We start from the raw sequence: 27,552 nt of genomic DNA, 5'->3' as shown, positions 1-27,552 counted from the left end.
CCGTGCTACCCAAACCTCACCGCTCATGCGGTAACGCGCACATATTATGATTTGTGTTTCGTGACTTAAGTCTCCTGAGTACAATACACATATTGAATACCTCCTCGAACATTTTAATATGGCTGCTACATATTCCTTTAAACTGACTAAAAGACCAGACTCTTTTTAGTGATGTTGTATTTAGAGCAAACACCTGCTACCAGCTTCCTGCTACCAACCAGCGCTTGGTGGCTGTGTCTCCACAGGGATCTGTGTCCATTTGTGCTTTGGTGTTTACATTGTGCTGTCTGCTAGATGTTAAGACATCCCTGTAGTGTTTCCCGTAAACGTGGTGTAATGGGACACACCTGACATCTGCTGAATATTGTATTGAAACTGGTTGGCAGGGCCGGATCCTCTCGCTGTTGGATGACAACACTCTGCACCTGTGGGAGATTATCCAGAAGGACAGCTACTCTCACCTGGAAGAGGTCCGCAGCTTCACCCTACCCGGCCGACCGGGGATCGAGAGCGCCAGGTGAGGCTGACGTGACGTCCTTCGCCGGCTCAGGGAGCAGTCTCTGAAAGCCACAATAACAGCTTGTCTGTGTGAGAGACATGTAGGATCATTTAGTTTCAGAGAACAACTTGTTTTTCCTCATTTACTTAAGCAGGCTTTTGCATTGGAATAACCAGGTGTGCTAGATTGCAGGAGACACACCTGCATGCAAAGCCGTGAAGAAACAAAAAATTGTTCCTGTTATTAAGCTCTTCAAATAAGCCAACTGGATTGCTCTGTGCTCTGCTTACCAGCCAGGCCAGTGACATGAACAGAAGTGATGGTGATCCAATGCCCAATTAAACTGACCATAAACTCTGTAACCCTTTTCCTCCTGGAGGTGAAGCTGATCCAATGCTCCGCTATTTACTGTAAACTCCGTAGCCATTTTGCCCCTGAAGGTGAAGCTGATCCAATGCCCAGTTATTTACCATAAACTCTGTAACACCTGTCTTCCTGGAGGTGAAACTGATCCAATGCTCCGTTGTTTACCGTAAACTCCGTAACCCTTCTCTCTCCCCACACTAGTGCGACCCGTGTGACTGTGCTGCTGCTCATGCTGAGGTGTGACCTGCTTTGCGTGGGCACAGAGGGAGGTGGCGTCCACTTCGTGGAGCTGCCCAGCCTCACCCTGCTGGACAAGTCTCTGCTCCAGGATGAGGTGCTGCAGAGGTCAGTTGTCTGTGTCTGTGTCTGTGTCTGTGTGAGAGAGAGTGAGAGTGTCTGTGTGTGGTATTTGCTGTTGACACTAAGCATGTTTGCTGTGTGCATTTCATTGGAGAAAAAATGATTTTAGTTGGGTGCTTCATGCACAGAACCTCCTGTCATGGGCTCCATTGATTTAAGTTGAGTGTTTGGGTGTGTTATGCACAGATAGTCCCGGAGCTGCAGGAGAAATGTCACAGAGGGGGAAAACTGAGGCTGCACTGATGGCAAAAGGCAGCATGGGAATTTTGGAAAGATGCACATCTGCCCAGTCTATGCGCATGAAAGCCTCCTGTTTGGCTGAGCTTCTTTGACCTTTTGACACATGTGTTTAGTCAAAGGGCTGATTGTCAACCTGAGCTTGACCGAGCAAGAGAAGGATTTTGATCCAATGTTGTGTCTTCACCTGGTCAATAGAATGGCAACTGCTATAAGATCGGATTACGGAGTAAGTTGAGTGTGTTTCACATTGGAAGGACTGGGGCGTGGGGAGATGCATTGGAGGGGAGTTCTCTTGCCCATATTGAATACTGAGGGGGGGCACATATTTCAACATATTGCCCATGCTGCACACATCCAATGGCACCCCAGCTAGGTTTTATTGGGCAGTTGATCCAAATGATTTTGAAAAGGAGAAATATCCGTTGCTCTCTCTCGGGGACCATTTTTTTGTTTTGGTCTCCAGCTCTCGCCCACTCCCCTGCACCCCGCTCCTCCTCTCCTCCTCTCCTCCTCTCACATCTCCTCTCTTCCTCTCCCCCGCTCCTCCACTCCTCCTCTCCCCCTCTCCCCCTCTCCCCCTCTCCCCCCCTCCTCCCCTCCTCCTCTCCTCTTCTCCTCCTCTCACATCTCCTCTCCTCCTCTCCTCCTCTCCCCCTCTCCTCCTGCAGTGCTTGCTGGCCTCCAATAAAAGAGAGTTGGGTGGACAGATTCCACCGGCAGCTTAGCTCATAAAATAACTATGTGGGACTCCCTCCTGACGGGGGTCTTAACACAGAGTTTAATGAAGCTGAAGGGAGCTTTCTGACTTATTTCCTTTACCTTCGGGCTCCTGCCCCCATTGGGTGTGGACTGTGGAGGGGAGGAGGGGTTGGTGGGCAGGAGACACGTTTGAACTGGAGGGATCAAACACATTTCATGGGCATAGCTCCAAATGTCCACTCCACTCTTCACTACACGCATACACTCTCTCTCTCTCTGTGTGTCTGTCTCTCTCTCTGACTCACACACTCTCTCTCTCCCTCTCTCCCTCTCTCTCTCTCTCTCTCTCTCTGTCTGTCTGACACACACACACACACACACACACACACACACACAGCTGTGTCCATCTGTTACGCCTCTGTAAGATGGGACTTCAGTCTTTCTCCATTTCCTCTGTTTTGCTTCTCTACACATCAGCTGTTTTTTTTTGTTTTCCCGTGCAAAAAGAAAAAGAAAAAATTCTTTGGTTTCCCCTGCTGTTTCTTCTTGTTTCCACCCATCCGTTTCTCTGAGTCTCTAACCCCCCATCCCAGTGCGGTTCCCCATACTGTTCACGCCTCACTTCCTGCATTATTGCAGGGGGTTCTGCATGACCGGTAGCCATCCTCTAATCTGATGCCATTTGTGCTCTCCACTCGCTGTGGCACTTTGCTTCCTGTCTACTTTACGTGTTGATTGCCATTGCTTGGCAGTTCTGTGTGTGTGTGTCTCTCTCTCTGTGTGTGTGTGTGTGTCTCTCTCTGTGTGTGTGTGTGTGTGTGTGTGTGCGTGTGTGTGTCTCTATCTCAGATGGCTAAGAAGATGGCTGTGAAAAGAAACCAGGATGAAGTGGTAGAGTGTTAGGGAGGGAAAAAAAATGTCAAAATCACCCCAGGCCTGCCTCTGTGCTAAAGATGCTGTTTAAGCTGCAAGTAGATTACACCCTTTGCCCATTTGGTCCCTTTTTAGACACCGATAGGCTGGGCCGCGCTGCGCCGAGCGCTCCGACTTCATGCGCTGTCAAGACGGGGCCCTGGAACCGCTCATTAAGCGGGGCACAATTTGGACTAATGGGCGTCCAATCCCATCTGAGCACCGCTGCTAATAAGTACGTGTCAGCCAGGAAGCGCCGCGCGCGAACAGAGCGCTTTTGTGCCGAGTGCCAAGCGCCGTGATCCCTGGACCCCGAGGATGTGCTCGAGCACGAGGACAGAAAAGGTTCACGGACTCGTCGCCGAGTATCAGCGGGGAAGCGGCATTCCTAAAAATACTTTGATGCTCTCTTGCGGTCTCTTTTCTCTTTCCCTCTCTTTCTCTTTCACTCTCTCTCTCTGTCGTTCATTTTTTCTCTCTCTTTTTTTTGAACAATAGTACGCTTTGTGGTTGGCTGTTTTTGTTTGGGAGCCGAAGTGTCTCCTCTTCCTGTCGTGTGTGTGTGTGTGTTTTTGAGATGCCAGCGTGGTTTTGAGAAATGAGGGAGGGAGTCTAGTGCGCGCTGTAATTGTTTTGGTCTGACAAAACATGGAACTTAATACGCGTCGTCCAGCCCGGGCTCGGCCCCGTGTTCGCCGCCGTTTCGTCAGTGACCTGTGCTCGGCCGCTCCAGTGTGCTTTGTCCTGGGAAGGGTCGTGTTGACAGTTTCATTAATGTTTAAACAGACGGGAGTGATTTATGGCCTGAAATGCATCTGTTTTTCTTGAACGTATTCGCCACCGCTGTCTGTCATGCTACTCTCTCATTTTATTTGAGTACTTTTTTTTTTGTTTTATCCCCCCCTCTTTTTGTCTTTCTTCTTTCCAAGAGCCTTTTGGAAATGGTTCCTCCTCAAGAGTGTCTTTTCTTTGTGCCATTAAGATTGCAATTGTTTGTGTGAAATCTGGTCCCCTCTGTGGCTTGTTGGGTTCAATACCGAGCCAAGCCACTGCAACGGGATTCCAGTCCCTCTCTTTTCTCTGTCTCTCTCCTCTTTTCCGCCTCTCAGCCCCCCCTCACACACACACACACACACACACACACACACACACACACACACACACACACACACACACACACACACACAGAGACACACTCACACACGCACCCCTCGCTCCTGTTTTCATGGGTGCATCGCATCCTCTGTGGGTTTATTGTGTGCATTCCTGCAGTTGAATCTGTGCCACAGTCACAGAGGAATCCCATTCGGTGGTTTGTGATTGGTCATCAGGGTTTAAAGCTTGAATTCGAGCCTGGTAGGATTTGCTCATGTTGTGTCAGCTTTGTCCTTGTGCACCCTCACTTTTATGGGAGCCCCCCCACTCCACCCCCCTTAAAAAAAAAGGGAAAATCCTGATGTCATGCATTTTTCCTCCCCAGCTTTTTTTCTTCTTTTTTTTAGTGCAGTGTTATTCTCTTCAGTGTGGGACAACTGCTATCACAACAAGACGGGCCGACATATCCAAGAAGAGAGTGTCTGTGTGAGAGGGAGTCCAGCAAGGCATTTTTTTGAGGAAAGATGCAAAGGCCTTATTCCGACGTAGGCTTCAGCCAGTTAGTAAATAAGAATACAGAGAATGCTGATTTGTCGCACTAAGCTTGACGCTGAAACGTGCAACCAGAGCGTCGAGTTCCTCAGAAAAGTTCAACGGGGCTGAGGAACCTCAGTCTGCAGACAAAGATGAAGGCATCCTCTTGGTGTTTACAAATCACCCATCTGTCCCACTGTTTGAGATGCTGCACTGGCAGCTCCTCAGTTCTCTCTACCTCTCTCTCTCTCGTGTGTGTGTGTGTGTGTGTGTGTGTGTGTGTGTGTGTGTGAGGGAGGCAGAGTGTGATCCTCAGGATGCTTTTGAAGTCTCCCTTGGTACTTGCCGCATCAGAGGATGATGAGCTTTTTGATGATGCAGGCATCCACTTGGGGTTTCAGAGCAAGGGATGGAATCAGTCAGGCTGCCTGCGTCTTCTTCACAGGAGACGGAGGGGTGTTTGTTAATGCACAGCTTTGTGTGTTAGAGGGATGGAGGGTGTGTGAGAGTCAAAATTGTTATTCCCCTCGCAAGTGTATGTGTGTGAGTGAGACATTCAGTCTTGAGGGGTCTGTCTTTAAAATATCTGCTGGCTCATTCAGGCCTTCCTTATCTGTGTTTAAAATATCTAGTTAGCTGGTTCATTCAGGCTTTCTTATCTGGCTTTAAGATAATCTAGTTAACTGGCTAATTCAGGCCTTCCTTATCTGTCTTTAAAATATCTAGTTAACTGGTTCATTCAGGACTTTCTTATCTATCTGATCTTCTGTTTTGTTTTGCTTTGTTTTGTTTTGTTTTGTTTTTGTTTTTGTTTTGAAGTCACCCCTCTGTGTTTGGTTCTCTGCCGGTCAGTGTGTGTGTGTGTGTGTGTGTGTGTGTATTGTTTTTTCGTGCGCCATTGTTTGTTGTTCTGTGGCTTTGTGTGCTCCATCTCTGGGGCCTGTGAGTAATGGCGTCCCCTCCCCTGCAGCGTTCCCGAGGACTACAAACACGGGAAGTCGCTGGGCCCCGTGGAGTCCCTGCAGGAGCATCCTCAGCAGCCGGACAAGATCCTCATTGGCTACAGCCGCGGCCTGGTGCTCCTGTGGGACATGGACTCGCGGCACGCCGATAACGTCTTCCTGGGAAAGCAGGTGGGGACTTTTTAAAACATTTTTGTTTATTTATTTGTTAGTGTGACTTCACGCACGTACACACGCCATCAACCCCCCAACCCCACCCCCACCCCAACAGAAACACTTACATGCTCTTAGTTGAGTGTGAGGGGGAGGGAAAGGTTTTTTTTGTGTGTGTGAGATTTTGAACTGAAAATAAATTCCCCCCTTGATAGTGCCCTCATACTACTTTTTTTCCCTGCTCAAGACTGAGGGTGGCTCTAGTGAAAAGCGTCAGGGCAGCAGTTCACCAGAAGTGAGTTTCTCCTCCCCAGAGCCCGTCATAAGAGAGAAGTCAAACAATTGTGAAATCTGTAGGGGCTCTCCATTCATTCAGATGATAAATTTGATGGCCTTTCAGGGAAAGCACACACGCGTTGGTTGGTCTCTGTGCATTAGCTCTTTGAAAGGCTACTGAGACGAGAGATGCAGAAAGGTCGATGCTGTCAATCCAGCTAAAACTTGAAAGGTCTATCCTGTCAGATGCCAGACCCTTTTCATCACAGGCTAAGCATGATCGTGTGTGTGTGTGTGTGTGTGTGTGTGTGTGTGTGTGTGTGTGTGTGTGTGTGTGTGTGTGTGTGTGTGTGTGTGTGTGTGTGTGTGTGTGTGTGTGTGTGTGTGTGTGTGTGTGTGTGTGTGTGTGTGTGTGTGTGTGTGTGTGTGTGTGTGTGTGTGTGTGTGTGTGTGTGTGTGTGTGTGTGTGTGTGTGTGTGCGTTCTAGTGCTCATGCTCATGTCTGTTTGTTTTGTGTGACCCCTACAGCAGCTGGAGAGCTTGGTGTGGGAACGGACCGGGAGCTCCTTCGTCAGTTCCCATAGCGACGGTGGCTACATGGTGTGGTCCGTCAGCAGTGGCACCCCGTGTGCCAGTCAGCCATCCACGTCCACTATACCCTACGGTGCGCGGCCGCCTCTTCCTTCTCTCTCTCTCTCTCTCTCTCTCTCTCTCTCTCTCTCTCTGCCGGCCACATCAAGAGCCATTTTACTTTTATTTAAGCTAGGCCATATCATTCTGATAATGTAGCCTTGAAGCATTTTATTGTTATTGTCCTCTAGCCTCGTTTTAAGTGGTTGTTTAATTGGCCCAGAGACAGGATATGTACTTCCAAAAAGTACAGACCAGTGTCTTTCGCTTGTGAAAAAAAGTCTATTAATTTCTCCAGCCCAGACTTATAAAAGTCCAAATAAACCTTAAATGGCCTTTTCACAATTAGCTGATGGCCTGTTTACACCAACCGGAGGAGCTTTCCACGGATTTTCCCGGTTTTTAATAGCCACTGTTTTGGTTTGCCGTAGTGCGGTGCCTTGTTTGGCAGGGCACTGGACTCTGTTTCTTTTTCAATGTAAGAGGAAGAAAACAAAACGTGTCTCTTTTTTTCCCTCGCTCTCAGGTCCATTTCCTTGTAAAGCTGTGAACAAGATCCTCTGGAGAACAGCAGAATCGGGGTGGGTATCAGAGACAGGAAGGAAGAAGAGTGAACGTCTGGCCAGAACTTCACTTTCTCTTTCTTTATTATATATATTTTTTCAACTTTGATCTTCAGTTTGTCCTTTTCTATTTCTTTTTCCAAGTTTGTGATCTTGTATCTTCTTCTCTCTTTTTTGCGTGGGTCTCTCCGCAGGCCTCCGTTGGTGCTCTTCAGCGGCGGCATGCCCCGGGCGAGCTACGGAGACCGCCACTGTCTGACCATCCTGCAGGACAGCACGCACGTCACGCTGGACTTCACGTCCCGAGTAATCGACTTCTTCACCATCCACTGCACAGATCCCCTAAAGGGTGGGTATAGCGCTCCAGTCCACTATCGCCATGTTTACATACACTTTCGACCGAGACCAGAGGCCTTCATTACATCAGCACGCATGGGTTCGAGGTCGTGTTTTCTACCCACGTTCAGATAACGTTGTGCCATTAACCCGTGTGCTCTCTACATTAGAACTGTTACTCAGCTCTGTAATTCCCGTCTGGCATCCCGTAATGTTTACAAATGGATTTTCTCCTTATCGGTTAGTTTGTGTTTCGTAATGTGGGCTGTTTTGGTCCTCCAGAGTTCGACGACCCCACGGCCCTGGTGGTCCTCCTGGAAGAGGAGCTGGTTGTGATTGACCTCTTGACCCCCGGCTGGCCCACGATCCCGTGTCCGTACCTGGCCCCACTCCACTCGTCGGCCATCACCTGCTCCTACCACATCTCCAACGTGCCCGCGCGGCTCTGGGAGAGGATTGTCAGCTCGGGGCAGCAGCAGCAGTGCCCCCAGCAGACGCCTGTGGTACGCAAACACACACACACACACATACACACACACACACACACACACACACATGCAGTTACCCGCATATACACGCACAAATGCAGTTACCCGCATATACACACACAAATGCAGTTACCCGCATATACATACACAAATGCAGTTACCCACATATACAGTACACACACAAATATAGTCACACACACATTCACACTAATGCAGTCACACGTATATACACACACATATAGTCACACACACATTCACACAAATGCAGTCACAAGTACACACACACACACACACACACACACACACAAAAAACCCAAAGAGTGGTCCACAGAGAGGAGAGGAGCTTAGCACGTTGCTTTGACTTTACACCCTTCATTGGACTGAGCTGGAGGACAAATGTATAGTAAAGTCTTCATCAACTGTACTGACACTTCCAAAAGTGAAGTGATTAATTTTTAACTTCATTCTGTGTTTATTTAATGCTTTTTGTGTTTAAAGTTGTCTCTTTATTTCCCTGCCATTGGTTACAATCCTCCACGTTTTGTAGTCTCTTCCAGTATGATCCCGCAAGGTAAAATAAATGAGATTTAACTATAGCAAAAACTAAAGGAATGATGTTATCATTCAACAGTCTCCCCTTAATCCAGAGGAACTTGAAAGCAGCCAGGCTGAAAACATAGTTGTTAAGCGTTTCTGCTTTCTGGAAAGTCAACCCACAGCCTTGGCGTCACTCCCGCGTTCGCAGTTCCAGTTTTTTGCTGCATTGCTTTTTTTTTTTCTTGCCTTGGTCAATGTGAGTGCGGCCAATTTTCGGGGTTCAAGTCGGGGTTGAACTCGGAGGGGCGGAAACTGCTCGCGCGCCCCTGCTCCTCTCTGTTAAATTGGCAGGAAGGCTCAGGTCTCTAGAAACATATGTCAGGTGCCGAGGGCTAGCTTGGACCCACCACCCAACAACATCCATTAGTGCTTGAAATGTTGTCAATAAAACATGGGCCAGCTTCCTCTGAGACCCCAGTTTCATATGTTTGGTGTATGCCAACGAGGTCATTTACAGCGTGTCAACATTTTCACTAATGCTGTTGGATTGAGCGCGCCGGTAATGACTGAATCCCCCCCGGTCTCCTATGCAGAACTGGCCGATCTGTGGAGGCAAGAGCTCGGCGCCTGAACCCAAACAAAAGGAGCTGCTACTGACGGGGTGAGCACTTGATGTTTGTCTAGAAGAGGAAGTGTGTCTGTCTGTGTATGGGTGCCTGTATGAATTGTACATGTCCGCCTGTGTGTGCGTGCACATGTTTGAGGGGCTTGATGTTTGTCTATGAGAGGAAGTCTGTATCTGTGTCTGTGTATGGGTGCCTGTAGGAACTGTGTGTGTGTGTGTGTGTGTGTGTGTGTGTGTGTGTGTGTGTGTGTGTGTGTATGAGGGCTTGATGTTTGCGAGAAAGCTATGCTTGACCGTTGAGCTGATATTGTCATCACTCAGTCATTGTGACCTCTTGTTCTCAGTCACGAGGACGGCACTGTGCGCTTCTGGGACGCCTCTGGCGTGTCCCTCAAGCCCCTGTACAAGCTGAGCACGGCCAACATCTTCCAGACGGACTGCGACCACAACGACAGCCTGACCCAGGCCGGGGAGGAGGACTGGCCCCCTTTCAGGAAGGTGAGAGTCTAGTGTCGTGCTGCACCATTATCTCAGTCGTGATCGCAATATCAACCGACACAATTTCCCAATCGCAGTTAGATATTTTCCCTAAATCTTGCAACTCTAGTCCAGTGTCGAGCTCCACCCCTGGCTACGGAAACTGAGTTGGGCAGAAATCTTGGACCGACTCTTTCATCAGTGTTCGTTGGAAGAGTTTTGGAAGAATTTGTTTATGTATTGGGTTTTTATCAGCGTGACCAGCAGTTTTGGCTTAAATTAGCTCCCAGTTTTCCAGCGGAGGCTGCGGAAGGAATCGTTTGAATTCAGCTTTTGCCTGCAGCCCAGAAAACATGGATATAAATAGGGGCTTTAACTGCATCATTTTTCGTTACATCACATACTCCTTTCAGCGCACGTTCATTTTCTTTTTGTGTCAGTTCTTTACCTGCGTCGACTAACCTCCACACGTAACACCCTTTTTTCAGTCGAGTCTAACGCACACTATCTGCTGGTTGTCCTTTTAAGGCTTTGTGGTGCATGCACATGGCTGGTTTGTCCCAGACATGTCCTAGCTCTTTTTAAATCGACCTCTCTCCCGTCTCCCTCTTCACATAAAGCAGTGGCATTCTCCAGCAGTCTTGTATGCCTCACGCAGCATATGGGATTCACACTCACATTTTTCCCTGCTCCCCCCTCCCCCTCCCCCTCCCTCTCTCCCCTAATTAAAAGCAGGCTGGCTGGCTGGCTGTCTGAGTGGCTGGTTGGTGAAACTGCACTCGCAGGTCTCTCTGCAGACGATGCAGCACATTCCAGCCCAGGATGGCACTGAGGCTGTGTTTAGAGCTTAATGACCCAGGCCTTCCTGTCTCCTCCCATTATACACACACTGTGTGTACGACTGTGTGTGTGTGTGTGTGTGTGTGCACGCGTGTGCATCTTGAGATGTAGGGTGGAGTAGCATATGTGTTAGTGGAGGAAATGGTTGAATAAACTCGTCCCAGACACTAGAGCTGAGGAGGCCTGGAGAAGATTCTAGAATGTTATGCTTGTGATGGGTCTGTGTGGTGCACATCTGTGTGTGTCAGTAGGGGGTGTGCCATGTGCCTGTAAGATAAAGGTGTGTGTGAGGATGGTATGTGATCTATGCTGACCCCTCTGTGTGTGTGTTGTCAGGTGGGCTGTTTTGACCCCTACAGTGATGACCCCAGGTTGGGCATTCAGAAGATCTGCTTGTGTAAATACAGTGGCAAACTAGTGGTCGCTGGAACTGCTGGACAGGTATGTTCTTCAACTTCTATCAACTGACTCATACTATACTCTCTTAAAAATATATAACAATGCTTTGTGCTTTTGTTTGCAATCCTTTTGTTTATTTAGTTTAATAACATCTTTAGTTGCAATTGTACAATTATACTAACATCTATTACTGATGTGGACTTTTTTTAATGTCTCCTTGATGCCTACTTAGTGATCTAGTGCACTGCACTCAGTCTCTCCTACCTCACCTTCTCCTGTGTACTCCTATGGCCAGGTGGTGGTGATGTATCTGAGCGATGAGAAGTCTGATCACATGATCGACGCGGCCACGATGGACCTGCTCCAGGACCGGGAGGGCTTCACGTGGAAGGGGCACGACCGCCTGCCGCCCAAGTCCGGCTCGGTGGTGTTCGCCCCCGGCTTCCAGCCCGTCGTCCTGGTGCAGTGCATGCCCCCCGCCGCCGTCACCGCGGTAACGCTGCACGCCGAGTGGAACCTCATCGCCTTTGGCACCAGCCACGGCTTCGGACTCTTCGACTACCACCGCCGCAGCCCCGTGTTGGCAAGGTAACGCCAGGGAGGCCTCCGCCAACAAACAGCCGTGTGTGTGTGTATGTGTGGATAGATTGTGTTTAAGTGTTTGTCGAGGGAGAGAGTTTAAGAGTGGGGGAGAGAAGTGAGAGACTTTAATGCGGCCTACTTGGCAGAGGGGAAAAAGGAAGAAGTTCTTTGCTTTTTACTACATCTCTCCTGTTTTCTTTCTGTTCTTCTGTTTTGTCATGAGTCAATTCATCAGGTTTCAATAATTGCCCAGTACCCCATGCAACATTTTTATTTTGTTTTATTTTAATACAATTTTATTCAGTGAATCCAGTGAAATTGATCTGGTTTGGTTGGGCTATGGCCTTTAATCTCTCCTCTCTCTCTCCTTCCCTTGGCACTGTGTATCAAACATCTCAATGGCTGTCATTAACATTAATGCAACACCGTGAAACACGTGGCGTTTTGTTTAGTTTGGTACATTCCGTACGAACGTTTTTTTCAGAGCATCGTTTTTGTATTTGTTCCAGATGCACGCTGCACCCCAACGACTCCCTGGCCATGGAGGGGCCACTCTCCCGGGTCAAGTCTCTGAAGAAGTCACTGCGTCAGTCTTTCAGAAGGATCCGGAAGAGCAGAGTCTCTGGGAAGAAGCGGGTAGTCGTCAACAGTCCCACCAGTAAAGTGAGTTTTTAGCAACAGACAATAAATCAGAAGCGTTTTAACAAGTATTCGCTTAAATGCAGGCTTTCATCTGAGCTCGGTTTTGTGTGTGGTTTGGGGGTAGCCATTTTGTTTGTGGTTGATTTCTGCATCAACAAGGAGCTATTCTGGGAAGGCTGCGGAGGCAACTTGTCAGAATTTAATTTTCGATAGACATGCCTCCGTATTGTGATTTGCCTCCGTAGTGGATAGATCTACCCCCCAGTTGTTGAAGTACTGTACACTAGTGGAGATGGGGCAGCCAGTTCTCAGGGATTTTCTTCCAATGTGTCTGGCAGAACATATTCAGTGGAGACCTGCTAGTACAGCTTTTGCAATTACACAGATGGATTTGAACTTGAAGAGCAATGGGAACCAGTGTACCGTGTACAGTGTGAAAGTACACTGCCAAAGAAACGTACCAAAAATGCATTCTAAAGACAGCGGCTAGTTTAGCAAGCCAGGGTCAATTCTGTTTGCGAACGGAATTGAATAGGTTTGTTGGATTAGCATTTTTGTCATTTCTGTCTATTTTCATAAATTTCTACAAGTTAATAATTGAGTTGTCTGTTGCCATCTTGGTGGTCCCCTTATGCAAGGGATGTCCTAATGTAGACTAATCCCTCTGAGCTAAACTGAGCACCCCCTGCCCGTCCTCTGCCCTCAGGTGCAGGAGGCCAACGCCCACCTGGCGGAGCATGACGAGATGGCCCCCGTCCAGAGGAGGATCGAGCCCCGCTCCGCCGACGACTCACTCTCGGGGGTGGTGCGCTGCCTCTGCTTCGCCGACACATACCTCAGAGACGGTAAGACATGAACCCAGCCACAGCAAACCTCACCACACCACATACCTCAGAGATGGTGAGACATGGCCACCACCACACCACACCACACCACACCACACCACAGAGACGGTAAGACATGACTCTTAGACTTCACCACCACACCACACCACACCACACCACATACCTCAGACCTGGTAAGACCTGGCCACCACCACACCACACCACAGAGACGGTAAGACATGAGTCTTAGACTTGACCACCACCTCACCACACCACACTATACCACATACCTTAGAGACGGTAAGACATGACCACCACTTCACCATTTCACTACACGCAAGTAGAGCACTGAGGATGACTGAGGCATTTATTCACATTTCTTAGATTTATTTGTCTAAATTCCCATTTTACAAACTTTTCCTCATACATGATTTTGAGCATATGAAAATGAGTCTATATTCCTATAAAATGTATATGCATATGCATATGCATATTTCATTTTCTCATCATAGTTCAAAGGGAAGGCTTTAAAGTTTAGCCAGAACATTTCAGACAGCTCCTCCTTCTTGCCTCAAGAGATGTTGTTTCAGGAAATGTAAAAAACTCATTTTGTTTTTAGACCTTTAGGCATACACACACAAACTGTGCTGACGTTCTGGCAGACTTCTCTATAAGCGCATTACACCAGTACAAACATCCTGGCTGAAGGCACCAGGCCTGCACGGGCTTCTCCAAATGCAGAGTGTAAGCAAATCCACACTGCTGAGTCTGACTAGCGAGAGGGGGGCTGTTGTATGCATTAACAAACGTTTCTGTGGTTCTTCTGTCGTTTCCGTGGTATGCTGTGTTATGTGTTTTTTATTTCTCGTACAGAGTCGAGTGTAGGGTTTATCTTCGGTATGTTAGACCTATAAAAGTTTTTAACGGTTCTCCGAGGGGCATTTACCTTTACGAAAAAGTTAACCATTTTTATATTTGTGCACGCAGCCATTCCACTTCACATGTGGTTCTGTTTGCCCCCCCTCTCTCACTCACCCGACCCCCCCCCCCCCCTGAGATGTGAGTGAGTCATATGGATGTGGCTGAAGAGTGTCAGGTCTCTGGTCTGACTCTACAGCTGCACACATGTATTTGACACCCCTTTCAGTTTCTCATTAGACGCCCTGCCTGCCTGTCGGTGAGCCTTGACTGCTCTGGTCAGTTCCAGTGTCAGCTGGTCCATTTGCATTTGCTGGAAAGGTAGTCAAGGGCTGTGATTGACTTCTATGACTGTGTGTGGAGACGTTTACAAACCGGAGAGGGCTTTTTCTTTGAGGAAAAAAGATCCAGAAATGTGTACTTAATACCCTTTCTTTATGTGGTGTGCTTTATTCTTTGATATGGTTGTGTAGATAGATTAGTTTAATAGGAAGGGTCTGTTCGTTCTTCAAATGCGACTGTAGTAAAAATTCATTTTACATATGATTGCATGGCTTCTTGACAAAATCGACATTTTCGCACAGGACTGAAACGGGAATGAAACACCCAGAAAAATGTACAGTCAGTGAAGGACTATTTTCAAGGGTCAGAGGAATCGTAGCGTTCTAATGTGATCGCATATTCTACTCTTGTCAGGGTAGGGTCAAATTACTGATAATAAACAGATGTGAACACTGTAATTTTTAGCTTTTCGCTGGAACTGTACATCATCACTAGGAGATGGAGAGTTATCCACTCCACTAGTAGATTGGATGGCCTTTTTGTTTTGGAAACTTAAGGTCATCATTCTGTCTTTGAAGTTGAAATAAAATAAACATTTCCTTTACAGTTCCATAATGAAAAATGTTTTAAGCAAATTGAACTCATTTATATAGTGAGGAGCAGTCAGTAATCAAAAGATGTATGACTCAAGTAGTTAAACAAAGACTAATTTATTTGGACTAGATTTCTTCAGTTATATTGTTAAGTGCAACTAGTTTCTTCACAAAGGCACAGTAATGCCCATATTGGGTACGTTTGATATCACAAAAAGGAACCTAAAGTCTGAAGAACTATCTGTGAGGACAGTCTGTAATCACACACTAGGTTTAGCGGCATGTTCTGGCTTAAAAATAGCCTAGACATTATTAAACATTCTATATCGTAGCACTAAAGACAATCTATTCTGGTAGGCCATTGAAACCATTCAGGAAGTTTTGAGAGGGCTCTGGCCATTTCCAAGCCGACAGTGTTTGAGTTAACCGAGTACGAGTCTCGTACGAGAGTGGTATTTGCTCTACTACAGAAACGTCTGCGGAGAACCGCTCATCTTTAAATCAAAACACTACCGAGAAGGAGGCTCCCCTCTAAAGCGTCAGGAGATTTAGGCTTGTGTCCGCCCGGGACTCCAGAAGCGAACAATGCCCCGCATTGTTGCGGTGGACAGTAAATCTGGAGGTGCGCCCCTAAAGAGGCACTCAGGGAGGCCAGGCCAGGCCCGGGTATGTGTGTGTGTGTGTGTGTGTGTGTGTGTGTGTGTGTGTGTGGTGGGGGGACGTGTGGGTGTGAAGAGGCTTATGTTGCGTTGAGCCGCGGCCCTCCCCCGAGTCCGAGCTCTGGGGCTGGGTTGGGCCGGGGGGTCGGCGGGCGGGCGGGCGGGGCGACTGGAAACAGCTGTACTGGCCGCGGCGGAGCAGAGGGGCCTCGGGGCCCGTGCTGCTGGAGGAGCTCGCCGCTACGCAGAGCTGCGGGAAAGCCACCTGACCGCCCGCCTGACTCTGAATCTGACAGATGGAGGGGGTTTGGGGAGAGGTCCCTCCCGTCCTTCAGCAGTCCATTCCTCTCTCAAATCCACTCTTCCTGTGTGTGCGTCTCTGTGTGTCTCTGTGTGTGTGTGTGTGTCTCTGTGTGTGTGTCTCTGTGTGTGTGTCTCTGTGTGTGTGTCTCTGTGTGTGTGTGTCTGTGTGTGTGTGTCTCTGTGTGTGTGTGTGTGTGTGTGTGTCTCTGTGTGTGTGTGTGTGTGTGTGTGTGTGTGTCTGTGTGTGTGTGTCTCTGTGTGTGTGTGTGTGTGTGTGTGTGTCTCTGTGTGTGTGTGTGTGTGTGTGTGTGTGTCTGTGTGTGTGTGTGTGTGTCTCTGTGTGTGTGTCTGTGTCTGTGTGTGTGTGTGTGTGTGTGTGTCTGTCTCTGTGTGTGTCTGTCTCTGTGTGTGTCTCAGTGGAAGAGGTTGGGAGTGAAACAGAATCAGACGTGCTGTTTATGTAGGATGTGAGAGTTAGTTGCAGTGCTTAAATGTGTGATCTTGTATGTCGGTACTCTGGTTTCTGGTTAAATATTTAGAGACTCCAGCAGCCAATCAAGTGTTGAAATTGGAGCGAAAACAATGATGACCAGTGCGTTTCCCAAGAATGAAGTTCAACATGAGGTTCTAAGAGCATAACAGGTGTGGGTGTGTGTGAGAGAGAGAGAGAGGTGCAGGGAAGGGAAAAGACTTGGCTTGCCTTTACTCAAACATGTGTTATTTATTCCATTTTAGAGCCTGTGAATGACTGTGTGCGTGTGTGTGTGCACGCGTGCATTTTTCACAATTCTCAGTCCTCTTTTGGCTTGTGTGGCTTCAGGACAATTATGTGTCTCGTTGTTGTTGTTGTTGTTGTTGTTGTTGTTATTGACGTCCTGGAACCTACTCTATCTTTTTTTTGTCTGCCAGACGAATAAATGTAAATAAATACAGGGTTTCCCCCAGAAAATTTGTTAGTTAAGGTGGTGTCTGTCCAGGGGAAGGGGGCGTCGCCGTAGCGTACCCGCCACATCGCCGCCACTACCCTCGATGGGGGGGGGGGGGGGTCGAGACCGTTGGTTGAACTGCAGCCGAGACCGAGTGACAACGGCCGAGTCTTTTAGGAAGCAAGTCTGAGTCGAGACTGAGTCTTAAAGGAGTCAAGGCCGCATCAAGACCAACCAAAGAAAGAGGTTTTCATAATTTACATCACCAAGGATCATATAACAGTTAAATTCCCAAAGGGTAGAGATTGTTGGCTACAGGAGCAGTCTAGCACACACTTGTCTAAATAACTTCTTTTCTGATTTACTTTAAGACAAGGAGGTCAGCTGAAGTAAAAAATTAGTAGGCTGTCAGCATTTCATTAATGTTGAAAATGTTGAATTTTGACACTAATGACAGCAATATACCTGGATTTCACATTCATTGTATCAGATTTAATTGAATCAGCAACCAATTAAACATCATTAACACAATTTAGACAATATTATACCTTAAAAGTTTACAACTCCAATGCAGGGCCTTTTGTATCTTTCAAAACCTTTGCACTGCTCAGCATAGCACCATAGGATATATTTTAAAGCCAGTCAATATTATAGTATTCTATTAAAACCAAGAATATTTGCAATGGTGGATATTTTAGAATATATCATAAAATAAAGATAAAACTGTATGAAAATGTAACATTGCGACTGTATGGTATAGTTAATGAATTGTGATTTAGTAGGCTAAAGCTGCAATTCTTTGATTGAAGCTGTAGGCCTATTGTGCGTGCCTGTTGCTCATATATAGCCTAAGAGAGCCGGAACGTTTTTAATGCTTTTTAAAATATAATTAGCGAGATCGTACCGCATTGAACACTAATATTTTGTCACTAGCAACCAGATCTGTGATCTGTCAAATACAGTTGCATGTTCAGCTCTGAACAAAAACATCCAGGAATTATTTCTACAAAACGGAAACATGCGTCCCGCCCGGTCGGGATGAATGAAACTGGCATGGGAGACAAGAGGCTATAGTTTAAAGTTTAAACTAGCCTGTGTAAACCTCAGACAATTTACAACACGTGAATGAATAGCCGTCACAAGTTGTTGTTAGCTGTAGGCTAGATGGCACAAGTATTTGTCACAACAAATTACAAGATGCAGTGGGCTATGCATTCATAGTAGACGAGTGATTAAAAAAAGAAAAGATAAAGCGCTCAAAAGTGTTATGCCGCTCATCCCACACATTTGGTAGATTCAACGGAGAACCATTCCTGTGAGAGTCGTCAAATCTAGCTAGGTTTAGGCTATTTGTGTTCGCAGTCACTCTGAGATATGCGTGGCAGTGGCACCTGACCTGATATCAAATACTCATGCTGAATGAGCGCGTCGCCTGTGCGCATAGGCCAACTCGATTTTGAAAAAGTTTATTTTTTTATGCGTTCTGCAGAGAAGGGAGACTAGCGGCTACGGTTTGGAATGACATGGAGAAAACATGACAGAGTAATACGGCGAATATCACTATACATAATATATTTATTTATTTATTTATTTATTCATTTATTTATTGAAGACGCTAGTTAAGGCGGCAGCCCTGTGTTGTTAAGGCGGCCGCCTTAGCAGGAAAGCGCTGCGGGAAACCCTGAAATAAGCAAACAGACGCGTTCATCCAAAGCGGCCTCCAGCTACAGTTTATCTGTCCCCTTGTGTTCCCCACCACAGGGACCCATCACGGCCCGACCATGTGGGCCGGCACCAACTCGGGCTCGGTGTACGCGTACGCGCTGGACGTTCCGCCGCAGGAGCGCTTCTCCGAGCAGAGCGTGGAGGCCCTGCTGGGCAAGGAGATCCAGCTGATGCACCGGGCGCCCGTGGTCTCCATCGCCGTGCTGGACGGCCGGGGGAACCCCCTGCCCGAGCCCTACGAGGTGTCCAGGGACCTGGCCAAGGCCCCGGACATGCAGGGCAGCCACTCCGTGCTCATCGCCTCAGAAGAACAGTTCAAGGTGAGCAAAGCCCTCAGGGCTACAGTGGCCAAGTTAAAGGAATAGTTTGGAATGTTGGACATAGGACCTCATTTCCAACTTAGCCGGGGTGATATAGGTCGGTGGAGACAGTTTTCAGTGTATGTCATCCCTTAAGTTGCAGCGTAACTAACTATTCCGAACTATTCCTTTAAAGCAACACTGAAATTGTTTTGGAAGGTACAAAAAATGAGTGGTTCATCAACTCGTAACAGGGTGAACGGCACGTCTGCATTCGCTTCACAGCCCTCTATCGACTATAACCGCACTATGCAAGTTTACCAAATCGGGTAGCGGATAGTTCAATGAAATGAGACACAAAAAACTACAAATTTTACTTGCTTCGATGACACAATGCATAATATTTTCGTACAATCTTGCAACATACTCTACCTTGTCTGTGGATGTCGTTATTTGCTGGATAAACAAATGGTGTGCGTGCGACAGAGGAAAAATGCTTTGGTGTTGCCTTAATGCAGGTTAATCTAACACCCGGGCTACACCGGGGGGGTATTCCATCAAGCGAGCTAACCGTAAATCGCGGCTAACTTTGATAAGCCTCGCTAATTTTAGAGAGAGCTCGGTTCCATTACTCCCGCTAACAGGAATCTCAGCTGAGTTGCTGGGGTAACATATGCTTCTGAACTAACCTGGTCGGTGGCAGGCTAACTGCCGAGCTAAATTAATCTGTGTTGCAAATAAAAAACACCAGTCGGAAAACGAGTCCCAAACCGTTGGTTCCGTCAACCTGTGCCGTCGTCACCTGTAGCCTAGCCTACAACTTAAAAAATAGAAGGAGAAACTTTTTTCCGACAGTGTTGCAAGCGTTGATTAAGGCTACCTATCCGCTAGTTTAAATGAATTTCTGAAAATTATGCAACTTACATTGTTTGAACTTGATATGTGTGTGGTCCAAGCAATCTTGCGGCTATGCGTAACGTACGTCTTTCGTGGTGTCATGCGCAGCGTGACAGGAGAACAATCGAGGCATGTTTTGCGTGTTCTCGGGTTCGGTTCCCATGCGATGAATTTACATAGACTATGTTAACACATTAATATTGCCATGTTTAGTTATACTCTTTAATGAAAGGCATCATTATTAAGGGTCATATACAGTAGCTTCAGTGACAGTAGGCAGGCTGTCAGTGTGCTATACGATGCACGGCAAGCCAGCCTATAGCCTAATTCTGTAAAGGCTATAATAATTAAAACCGCTTCATATAGTCTAATTAATTATGCATGTAGTTCGGATATCAAACCAACTGTATTACAGAAATTAAATATGAAATGACATATTGAAAGCCAATATTGCATTTCAGATAGGCTAATTATATTTCACAAACACTTTGGCAGAACTATATGCTTATGGGAGACAATAGGCTAGGTTTTCTCCCAATACTCCCAGGACAATAGGCTACCAATTTATTTTATGACCACCGAAAAAATATTTCAGAGTGAACCCTTTTAATTTACAAACGTAGGTTATCTTTATTGTTGAATAGCCTATGCCAAAGTTGTTTTGAGTTTAAATAGCCTGCTTATTCACTCGTTTTGTTCAGAGTAAGACAATCAAAGTCCCAATTCAAACCATCATAATTACTGTTTAGCGATTTACAGTAGGCCTACGATTTCGTTATTCTCCTTTTTAGGCAACGACTGTATCTATTTTTTTCTCTCGTGTTCAATTTGATTACTTCCGATGAAAATCCTGTAGATGGCGCTTGTAAATCGAACTGAAATCTTCTAGTTTGCCTTAATTTTACGACATGCATCCTCTTTTCATCAATCTATGGTTTTGGTCTACTTTTCTACCTCGTGCACGAGCAGACATGAAGCTGATTTTAGCCTCGTTTGAATAAACGAGGGCAAGATGCAGCTAACTTGAGTTAATGGAACGGCTTTAGCTTCAAGTGGAAGTCTACGCTAGTTCAAGCCAGGCTATTTCTGTTGAGCGCCGCCTTGTTTAGCGAGGTTGATGGAATACCCCCCGGGTCTGCCACTGAAGTGTAGTGTAACAATAGTGTTCGAGGTACATTCCGCTGTCACGTCTGGTGTAACCAGTTCCATTGATTATAGTGGAAGCTAATTGTTGCAGCAGATTTCAGTCACAGGTGATGTGTGTAAATGAATGGGCCTGGGTGGGTGTGTCTCTCTCTCTCTCTCTCTCTCTCTCTCTCGCTCTCTCTCTCTCTCTGTGTGTGTAAAAGTAAATATTGGCTTTCCAAAGAACGTGTTGTTGTTAGCGGACATTCTCCAGTCCGTATATCATAAATGAGCCGTCCCATTCCCATCAGCTGGTATTCATTTGCAGCATCTGTAATCCTGGAACCTTTCTTATTTCATTTGGCCCCGTGTTAGTGTTTGAAAGGGTTTAATTGCTATTTACTTATCAGCCATTATAGTTTATAGTAGCGATGACACAGTACATTGAAGGGATTTGTCTGCTTGCTGATCCAATGTTTAATGTTTTGAAAGTTGCAGTTGACATGTTTTGTCTGTCTAATGGCTTTCAGGTGTTCACGCTGCCCAAGGTGAGCGCCAAGACCAAGTTCAAGCTGACCGCCCACGAGGGGTGCCGAGTGCGGAAGGTGGCGCTGTCCAACTTCGCCAGCGCGGCGTCGGACGACTACTCGGAGAACGGCCTGGTGTGCCTGACCAACCTGGGCGACATCCACGTGTTCAACGTGCCGGCGCTGCGGCCGCAGGTGCGCTACGACTGCATCCGCAAGGAGGACATCAGCGGCATCGCCTCCTGCGTGTTCACCAAGACCGGCCAGGGTGAGGAGAGCTGTTCACTTTCAACAACAACAACAAAAACAAAAACATAAACATCTACTGTTTCATTCACTGCATGTTAGACTGGTGCTGCCACTCATTGGTTAACCTGTACCAGTAAAACCATTGTCTGGCTTTTTTCATGCAGATGTATGTTGCACATGTGGTGTTTGCAAGACATGACATTTGTGTGCGTGTGTGTGTGTGTGTTTAGGATTCTACCTGATCTCGCCCTCGGAGTATGAGCGTTTCTCATTGTCTGCACGCGTCATCACGGAACCTCTGTGTCAGGTGGAGGTGGACCGACCGCACGAGCCCACCGCCCACAGGTAAAGAACTAGACCGTTCCCTTGGCCTCAACACCCAGTTATAGTCACACAGGCCCACCGCCCACAGGTAAAGAACTAGACCGTTCCCTTGGCCTCAACACCCAGTTATAGTCACACAGGCCCACCGCCCACAGGTAAAGGACAAGACTGTCCCCTCGCCCTCAACACCCAGTTATAGTCACACAGGCCCACCGCCCACAGGTAAAGAACTAGACCGTTCCCTTGGCCTCAACACCCAGTTATAGTCACACAGGCCCACCGCCCACAGGTAAAGGACAAGACTGTCCCCTCGCCCTCAACACCCAGCTATAGTCACTCAGGTGTGGGCTTGGGTGGAGGCGGAAGGGAGGCGGAATGCCTTCAAATGTGTGTGGGTGATTCTACTGTTCATGCCACTGGATGCAACCTGATGCGATTTCTCCCAAAGACTCAGGGATATTAGCTCACTATCAGGCTTTCAGTTAATTGCATGATGTTATCAGAGCAGTGAAGTAAGTGCAGTGTAATGACTATGCTTGCTAGATGTCTGTTCTGTTTACGAATAGCAGAAGCGGTGTTCAGAATACACCTGATGTTGTTCGCCAGCTTTGAAAAGGTCTTTTGGATAGACTCTGCAATGACGGAAACATTTGAATGTCATCCAAAGTTGAAAGTCTTTCATTAAATAATGAATGAATGTGACCATATTTTGATGTCGAAAGTAAATTATGTTATGAAATAGGGCAAGTCTTTTTAATAAATTAATGTATTATTCATTAAGATGTTGCCACTGGTAATATGTGTGTGCTGTAGCCATAGGGTTAAATTGACTCTGGGCAGTTTCTGAATGTTATTGAGAACATCTGCCCAGCTTCATGTGTTATTTCTTTTTGGCCCTCTTAACCCTATGGTTTTCAACCACCAGTACTCCACAGTGTCGTGTGAAGCCATGGCTCTCTGTCTGACTCGTTTCTCCTTTGGGTAATAATGTGGCTTGTCATTTGTGGGATATTTGCAGTGACAGCACAACAGCCCCACCTCACGCGAACGGCACTCATAAGAAGCAGACCACTGGAGAGCACAAGTCCGTAGCAGAGGCCGAAGGTACAGCTCACAGAATGAACGAATGAAAAGAAAACGGTTTTTTTTCTCTCTTTCTTTTTTCCCCCCTTTTCACTCTGCTCTCTTGTGATCTTGTGCATTAATCAATGAAAGCTGCCCATGTGGTAACCATAGAAACGGCAAGGGGAAATGGCTTTAAGACTACTATAAAACAGCCACTTAGGAGGAAAATACCAGCAATTGGATATCATTTATTTTCTGGGTTAATGATTGGAAAATTGACCAAATAATACGGGCTATTAAGGGCCGTAATGTCTTGTGCATTGTGTCTGTCAGTGTGGTAAGTTATATAACAGATACATTCGTGACTTTTTAGAGGGAGATTGACCACTGCTTAATTACAATGGTTTTGGGAGTCATGGCCTAGTTTGGAAAGTGTAGATGATGTTTTTGCTGACGTTTTTTTGTCCAAGCGACCCTACTTGTGTATTCATCATATATATATTTTCTTTCTCTCTCCTCTCTCCCTCAGGCATGGTCGATGAACTGCAGAATGCGTTACACTCGACGATGCTGGATTCCCCCAACAGCAGTGCTGACATCACTCTCGACACCACCGGGGAGCTCACTGTGGAGGACGTGAAGGACTTCCTCGTGTAAGGCCTGCTCTCCGTTCAGAGCTTCCGATTGGTCGGTTTCACCTTGGCCGGCTTTCTTCTCGTTTTTTTTCCCTCTCGTTTTTCCTTTTTGACATGCTGCGTATGTGCTTGTCGTAGGACCGTGGACGAGGCCGAGAACAACCGGAGAAATATCACCGAGGAGGACGCCCGGCCTCCTGGAATCCTCATCAACTGAGCGGCGAGGGAGGGAGGGAGGGAGGGAGGGAAGCCCTTGGTGAGTCCCAGACCTGTAGACATGACCAGCTGAAGGCCACTCGGCTGCCCTGAGCCACTCTGGTCGTCCGTGGCTGGCTCTCTCAGGGCTCCCACGGGCCCCGGGAAGCCTTGGAAGTTCTTTTTTTGTTGTTGTCCATTTTATTTGAGAAGCGTAAAGCAAAGCCTTTCAACGTTTTTGAAAATGGACATAAACATGCCATGTGGTGTTGAAAGCGCTTGAATGAGTATGTATATTTTGTGTGACGAGATCCATGATTTCACCTAGTCTTCAATCACCATCAGTCCCATATAACTTGCATTGCCTTTTGCAGTTAGTGCCAAGCCTTAGCCATTAAGATTCCTTCTGAGGTGGGTGTATGTCTGGATGTAAGAGTCTGGAAGCTGGATCCTCTGTGGGCAGACGTGGAGGAGGGTAGGAGAGGAGGAGGGGTGGGGGCTGCTGAGGTGTAGGCAAAGCTTAGCTGTGAGATTTCAGGAAGACAGTGATGACTCGGTCAGGAAACTCCCTCGGAGCCGAGGAATCGGGGTGATTCATGTGAAAATGTAGACATTAATGTGTGGCTCGCTGGTTTTGAGTGTGTGGAGGAGGTTGGCGGTTGATGTTTTTGTTATGAGGGCCAGCTCTCTCTCTCACGCTCTCTCTCTCTCTCTCTCGCTCTCTCTCACTCTCTCTCTCTTATGCTCTCGCTTGCTCTCTCGCTCTCTCGCTCTCTCTCTCTCACGCAGAATGTGTGGGGGACCATTAGAGGTTGTTTTTCTTCTTTTCCTTTCCTTCCTTCTTTTTCTTGGTTGTGTTTTTTGTTTTCCTACTTATAAAATATATAATCTCAGTTCCATTTAGAGTTGAGGATGTCTCTCTCACACACACACACACACACACATACACACAAGTGGTCTTTGTTGTGCTTGTAAGTCAGAGGAGGTGGATTGTATAACTTCAAACGGACGCCTGGGACAAGGCCAGCATTCCAGTCTTGGCGTGTGGGGTGAGAGGAGGGCATCTGTGTCTGCTGTTCCGCCTCCTCACCTTTCCTTTATTCACCGCCACTCTCCTACCTGCCCCTGCCTTTCATCACAAACCTCTGCTGTGTGTGTGTATGTGTGTGTGTGTGTGTGTGCGTGCGTGCGCAACTGTGTTCATGAGTGCATGCCTGAACATCTAAACTCTGGATGGATAAATCTTGGGAGTTTTCTTGTTTCTTCTGTGGCTGTAATTCTCTGATGAGTTCCCCCTGGTGGCTGGATGTTGTAATTACCTGCACATTTATTAGCATCGTTTTGAGGTCAGCTTGACTCTTGTGTAATTTCAGACAGGCGCCTGTAATGATGTAATCTGTGTTATAAAGCCCCAAATTAAGATTTAATGAAGACTCTCTTGTTTTGTAGGGATCATTTTTTTTTGGGAGGGACCGACCTCGATGGAGTTTCCAGCAATATTCTGAATTGGAGCTTGTCTGAAGAAAAAAATGATGGAAAGAAAACCCGAAAGACTCCTAATCTGAAGTTGCACCAGATACGTGTCTACAAGGAAGCGTGAGAATGCGGATGGATGTCGCACCCTCCCTTGTGCCAAAACACTGTCCACTACCCCTCTCCCCCTCACACCCGCCCCTCTCCCCGACTTCCCCCAGCTTGTCTTTCCCCATCTCATCTCCCCTTCAAGCAAAAAGACTAAAAAAAAACACTATGTTACAGTTGGTCGAGACGCGACGGACTACACCAATAACTGCACAAGGATAAAAAAGCCCAGGTAACGGCGACTAGTCAGGAGGCCTGCACTGACCACCCATTCTGAATTTGATTCTTGTTTGCTTTTGAACATTCCTTCCTCCCGGGTAGCAGCGATCCCCTAGCCTGTCTGCTCCCCGCTCCCCCCACCCCCTTACGCTGTGCTTTCACAAGGAAATGAACTGTGGCCTGAATGAATTGTTTACCCTCAGCCATCTTGATAAGACAGCTCTCCGATGATTTTCTTTCTTTTTGTTTTTTTTTCTCTTCTCTTTCATCTCTGTGGTAACTTGCGATGGTGTCTGAGCACGTTCGGATAGCCATCAGAGGGCTGTGGTTATGGACCCTGTGGGTTTGATCAAAATGGTTGAGTTTTTTTCTTTTCTTTTTCTTTTTTTTTTATGTTTTCATATTACCATATTGCCACTGTAAAATAATTCTGGCAGTTAACTGTGAAATGTGTTGATGAAGGCGAGAGTGGTGCTTAGAATCGAGGAGGAGAACTTGCTCCCGTGTTTTGTAAGGTGAACTCTGTGCATCTGGAGGTGTATAATGCTTGTGTCCACCTCTTTCAAGTACTCCCCCACCCCCCTCCCTCATGCCACAGTATTAACACCATATGAAGGAACTAATAATGAATGATGCAATATCCTATAGCGTTATTTTATATGGCTTATGAAATTGATATTTTATATTTTGTAGATATATCACTGGCATGTAGAGAACTAGGCATTTGTAACACTACGGTTTTATAAGGCGATTTGTGTTTGTTTTGAAGGCAAATATGAAGGTACCAGTTCCACGGTGTTGTGGAGAGAAGTCTGATGCCTGAGAAAGGAGAGTTTGTCGTGATTACATGGATTAGACCCAGTCAAAGTTTGAGTAGTAAAAATGAAAAGGTTACATTGTATAGGTAATCTTTTGACCTTTTATACTGTTGTTATTATTTGATACAACTATTCCACATCAGTGTTTTCTTCTAGGATAAGAAAAAGGAAATGTTTATTGATTTTATGGCATTTAAAGGGTGGAAACCGTATCTAGTTGACCACTAAATGGTAAAGATACCCGTCATGGGAACTTGCGTTGTTCAGCGAGGTACAAGCTTTTAAATAGTCACAACCGGTAGATGAAGGATTCTAAATCTCATTATCTCTGTTATCTAAGATTACATGACATGTTGAAAGGGACCTCACTAATGTAACTGTTTCATTAGTCTTTTGTGTTGTGTACATGTTTATTTTGGCCTTGATTTATACAAATTAACATTTACACATGTAAGCTGGCATATCTATCCTGTGAAATTCCATTTTGTTTCTTTTTTTGTAGAGTTTTAATTTGAGACCTAGTGATGCTAATACAGAATCTTGAATGTTTAATAAAGTATTTACTCTCTAAAACTATTGGCTCGTTTTATTAGTCACTCAGTAAAACTCAGAAGACTGAGGCTGAAACATCTGATTTGGAGCAAAGCATTTGTCAGTAGTGGTCACTTCCAAGTGGTGAGTGAGGCATCGGAATGACCAGGATCTGAGGTCTTTCAAACAAAACGTAATATGGGAGTTCAATGTCTTGGTCACAGCAACCTTCAGCTTTTCCAGCAGCCTTTAAACTTGGACTAGATTATATTTCCAGTTAAATTGACCAGTCATAATCACTGGGGAAACTGTCAGTCCACTATAGAGTTGGTCATCATTGCCACACTAAAACATCAATATGGGCTATGAGTAAATGTATTTGTAGGACTGTGCAATGATCCATCCATGCAACATTGCAATAGATTGAATTTTCTTTTCTTAAGTATCTAGTGACTGAATGAACTATGGAAAGCTGTTGTGTATACAGTAGGTGATACGGACCCATTTATCTAAGCAACAGGGGACTGCTGCTGAGCTTTTTACCAGAGAATGTCCGGAAATGTTTTGAGCTCTCAATAAACACAAGACGAACCAATATATTTATTTTGTTTTGTTTTAATAGTAAAAAGTCAACACGGATAC

At 46.5% G+C, this 27,552-nt stretch overlaps 1 protein-coding gene across 1 annotated transcript in view; it reads left to right on the top strand.

Moving 5' to 3' along the window:
- llgl1 (LLGL scribble cell polarity complex component 1) overlaps positions 1-23,797 on the top strand; it is a 39,731-nt gene extending 15,934 nt beyond the window's left edge. Inside the window, exons 4-22 of the mRNA XM_062532593.1 lie at positions 387-517; positions 1,067-1,210; positions 5,676-5,838; positions 6,625-6,760; positions 7,253-7,307; positions 7,484-7,638; positions 7,908-8,128; positions 9,244-9,311; positions 9,620-9,773; positions 10,929-11,033; positions 11,287-11,579; positions 12,083-12,236; positions 12,922-13,060; positions 18,482-18,765; positions 21,297-21,561; positions 21,773-21,887; positions 22,885-22,970; positions 23,461-23,584; positions 23,705-23,797. Coding sequence (XP_062388577.1) covers positions 387-517; positions 1,067-1,210; positions 5,676-5,838; positions 6,625-6,760; positions 7,253-7,307; positions 7,484-7,638; positions 7,908-8,128; positions 9,244-9,311; positions 9,620-9,773; positions 10,929-11,033; positions 11,287-11,579; positions 12,083-12,236; positions 12,922-13,060; positions 18,482-18,765; positions 21,297-21,561; positions 21,773-21,887; positions 22,885-22,970; positions 23,461-23,584; positions 23,705-23,783 — 2,871 coding nt within the window. The 3' untranslated portion in view covers positions 23,784-23,797. The remainder of the gene's footprint in view (positions 1-386; positions 518-1,066; positions 1,211-5,675; positions 5,839-6,624; positions 6,761-7,252; positions 7,308-7,483; positions 7,639-7,907; positions 8,129-9,243; positions 9,312-9,619; positions 9,774-10,928; positions 11,034-11,286; positions 11,580-12,082; positions 12,237-12,921; positions 13,061-18,481; positions 18,766-21,296; positions 21,562-21,772; positions 21,888-22,884; positions 22,971-23,460; positions 23,585-23,704) is intronic.
- The last annotated feature ends 3,755 nt before the right edge of the window (positions 23,798-27,552 follow it).

Source organism: Sardina pilchardus, chromosome 3 (genome assembly GCF_963854185.1).
Source record: "Sardina pilchardus chromosome 3, fSarPil1.1, whole genome shotgun sequence".
NCBI lineage: Eukaryota > Metazoa > Chordata > Actinopteri > Clupeiformes > Clupeidae > Sardina > Sardina pilchardus.
Note: the sequence above shows the minus strand (reverse complement) of the source record. Positions and strands in the feature narration are given on the sequence as shown.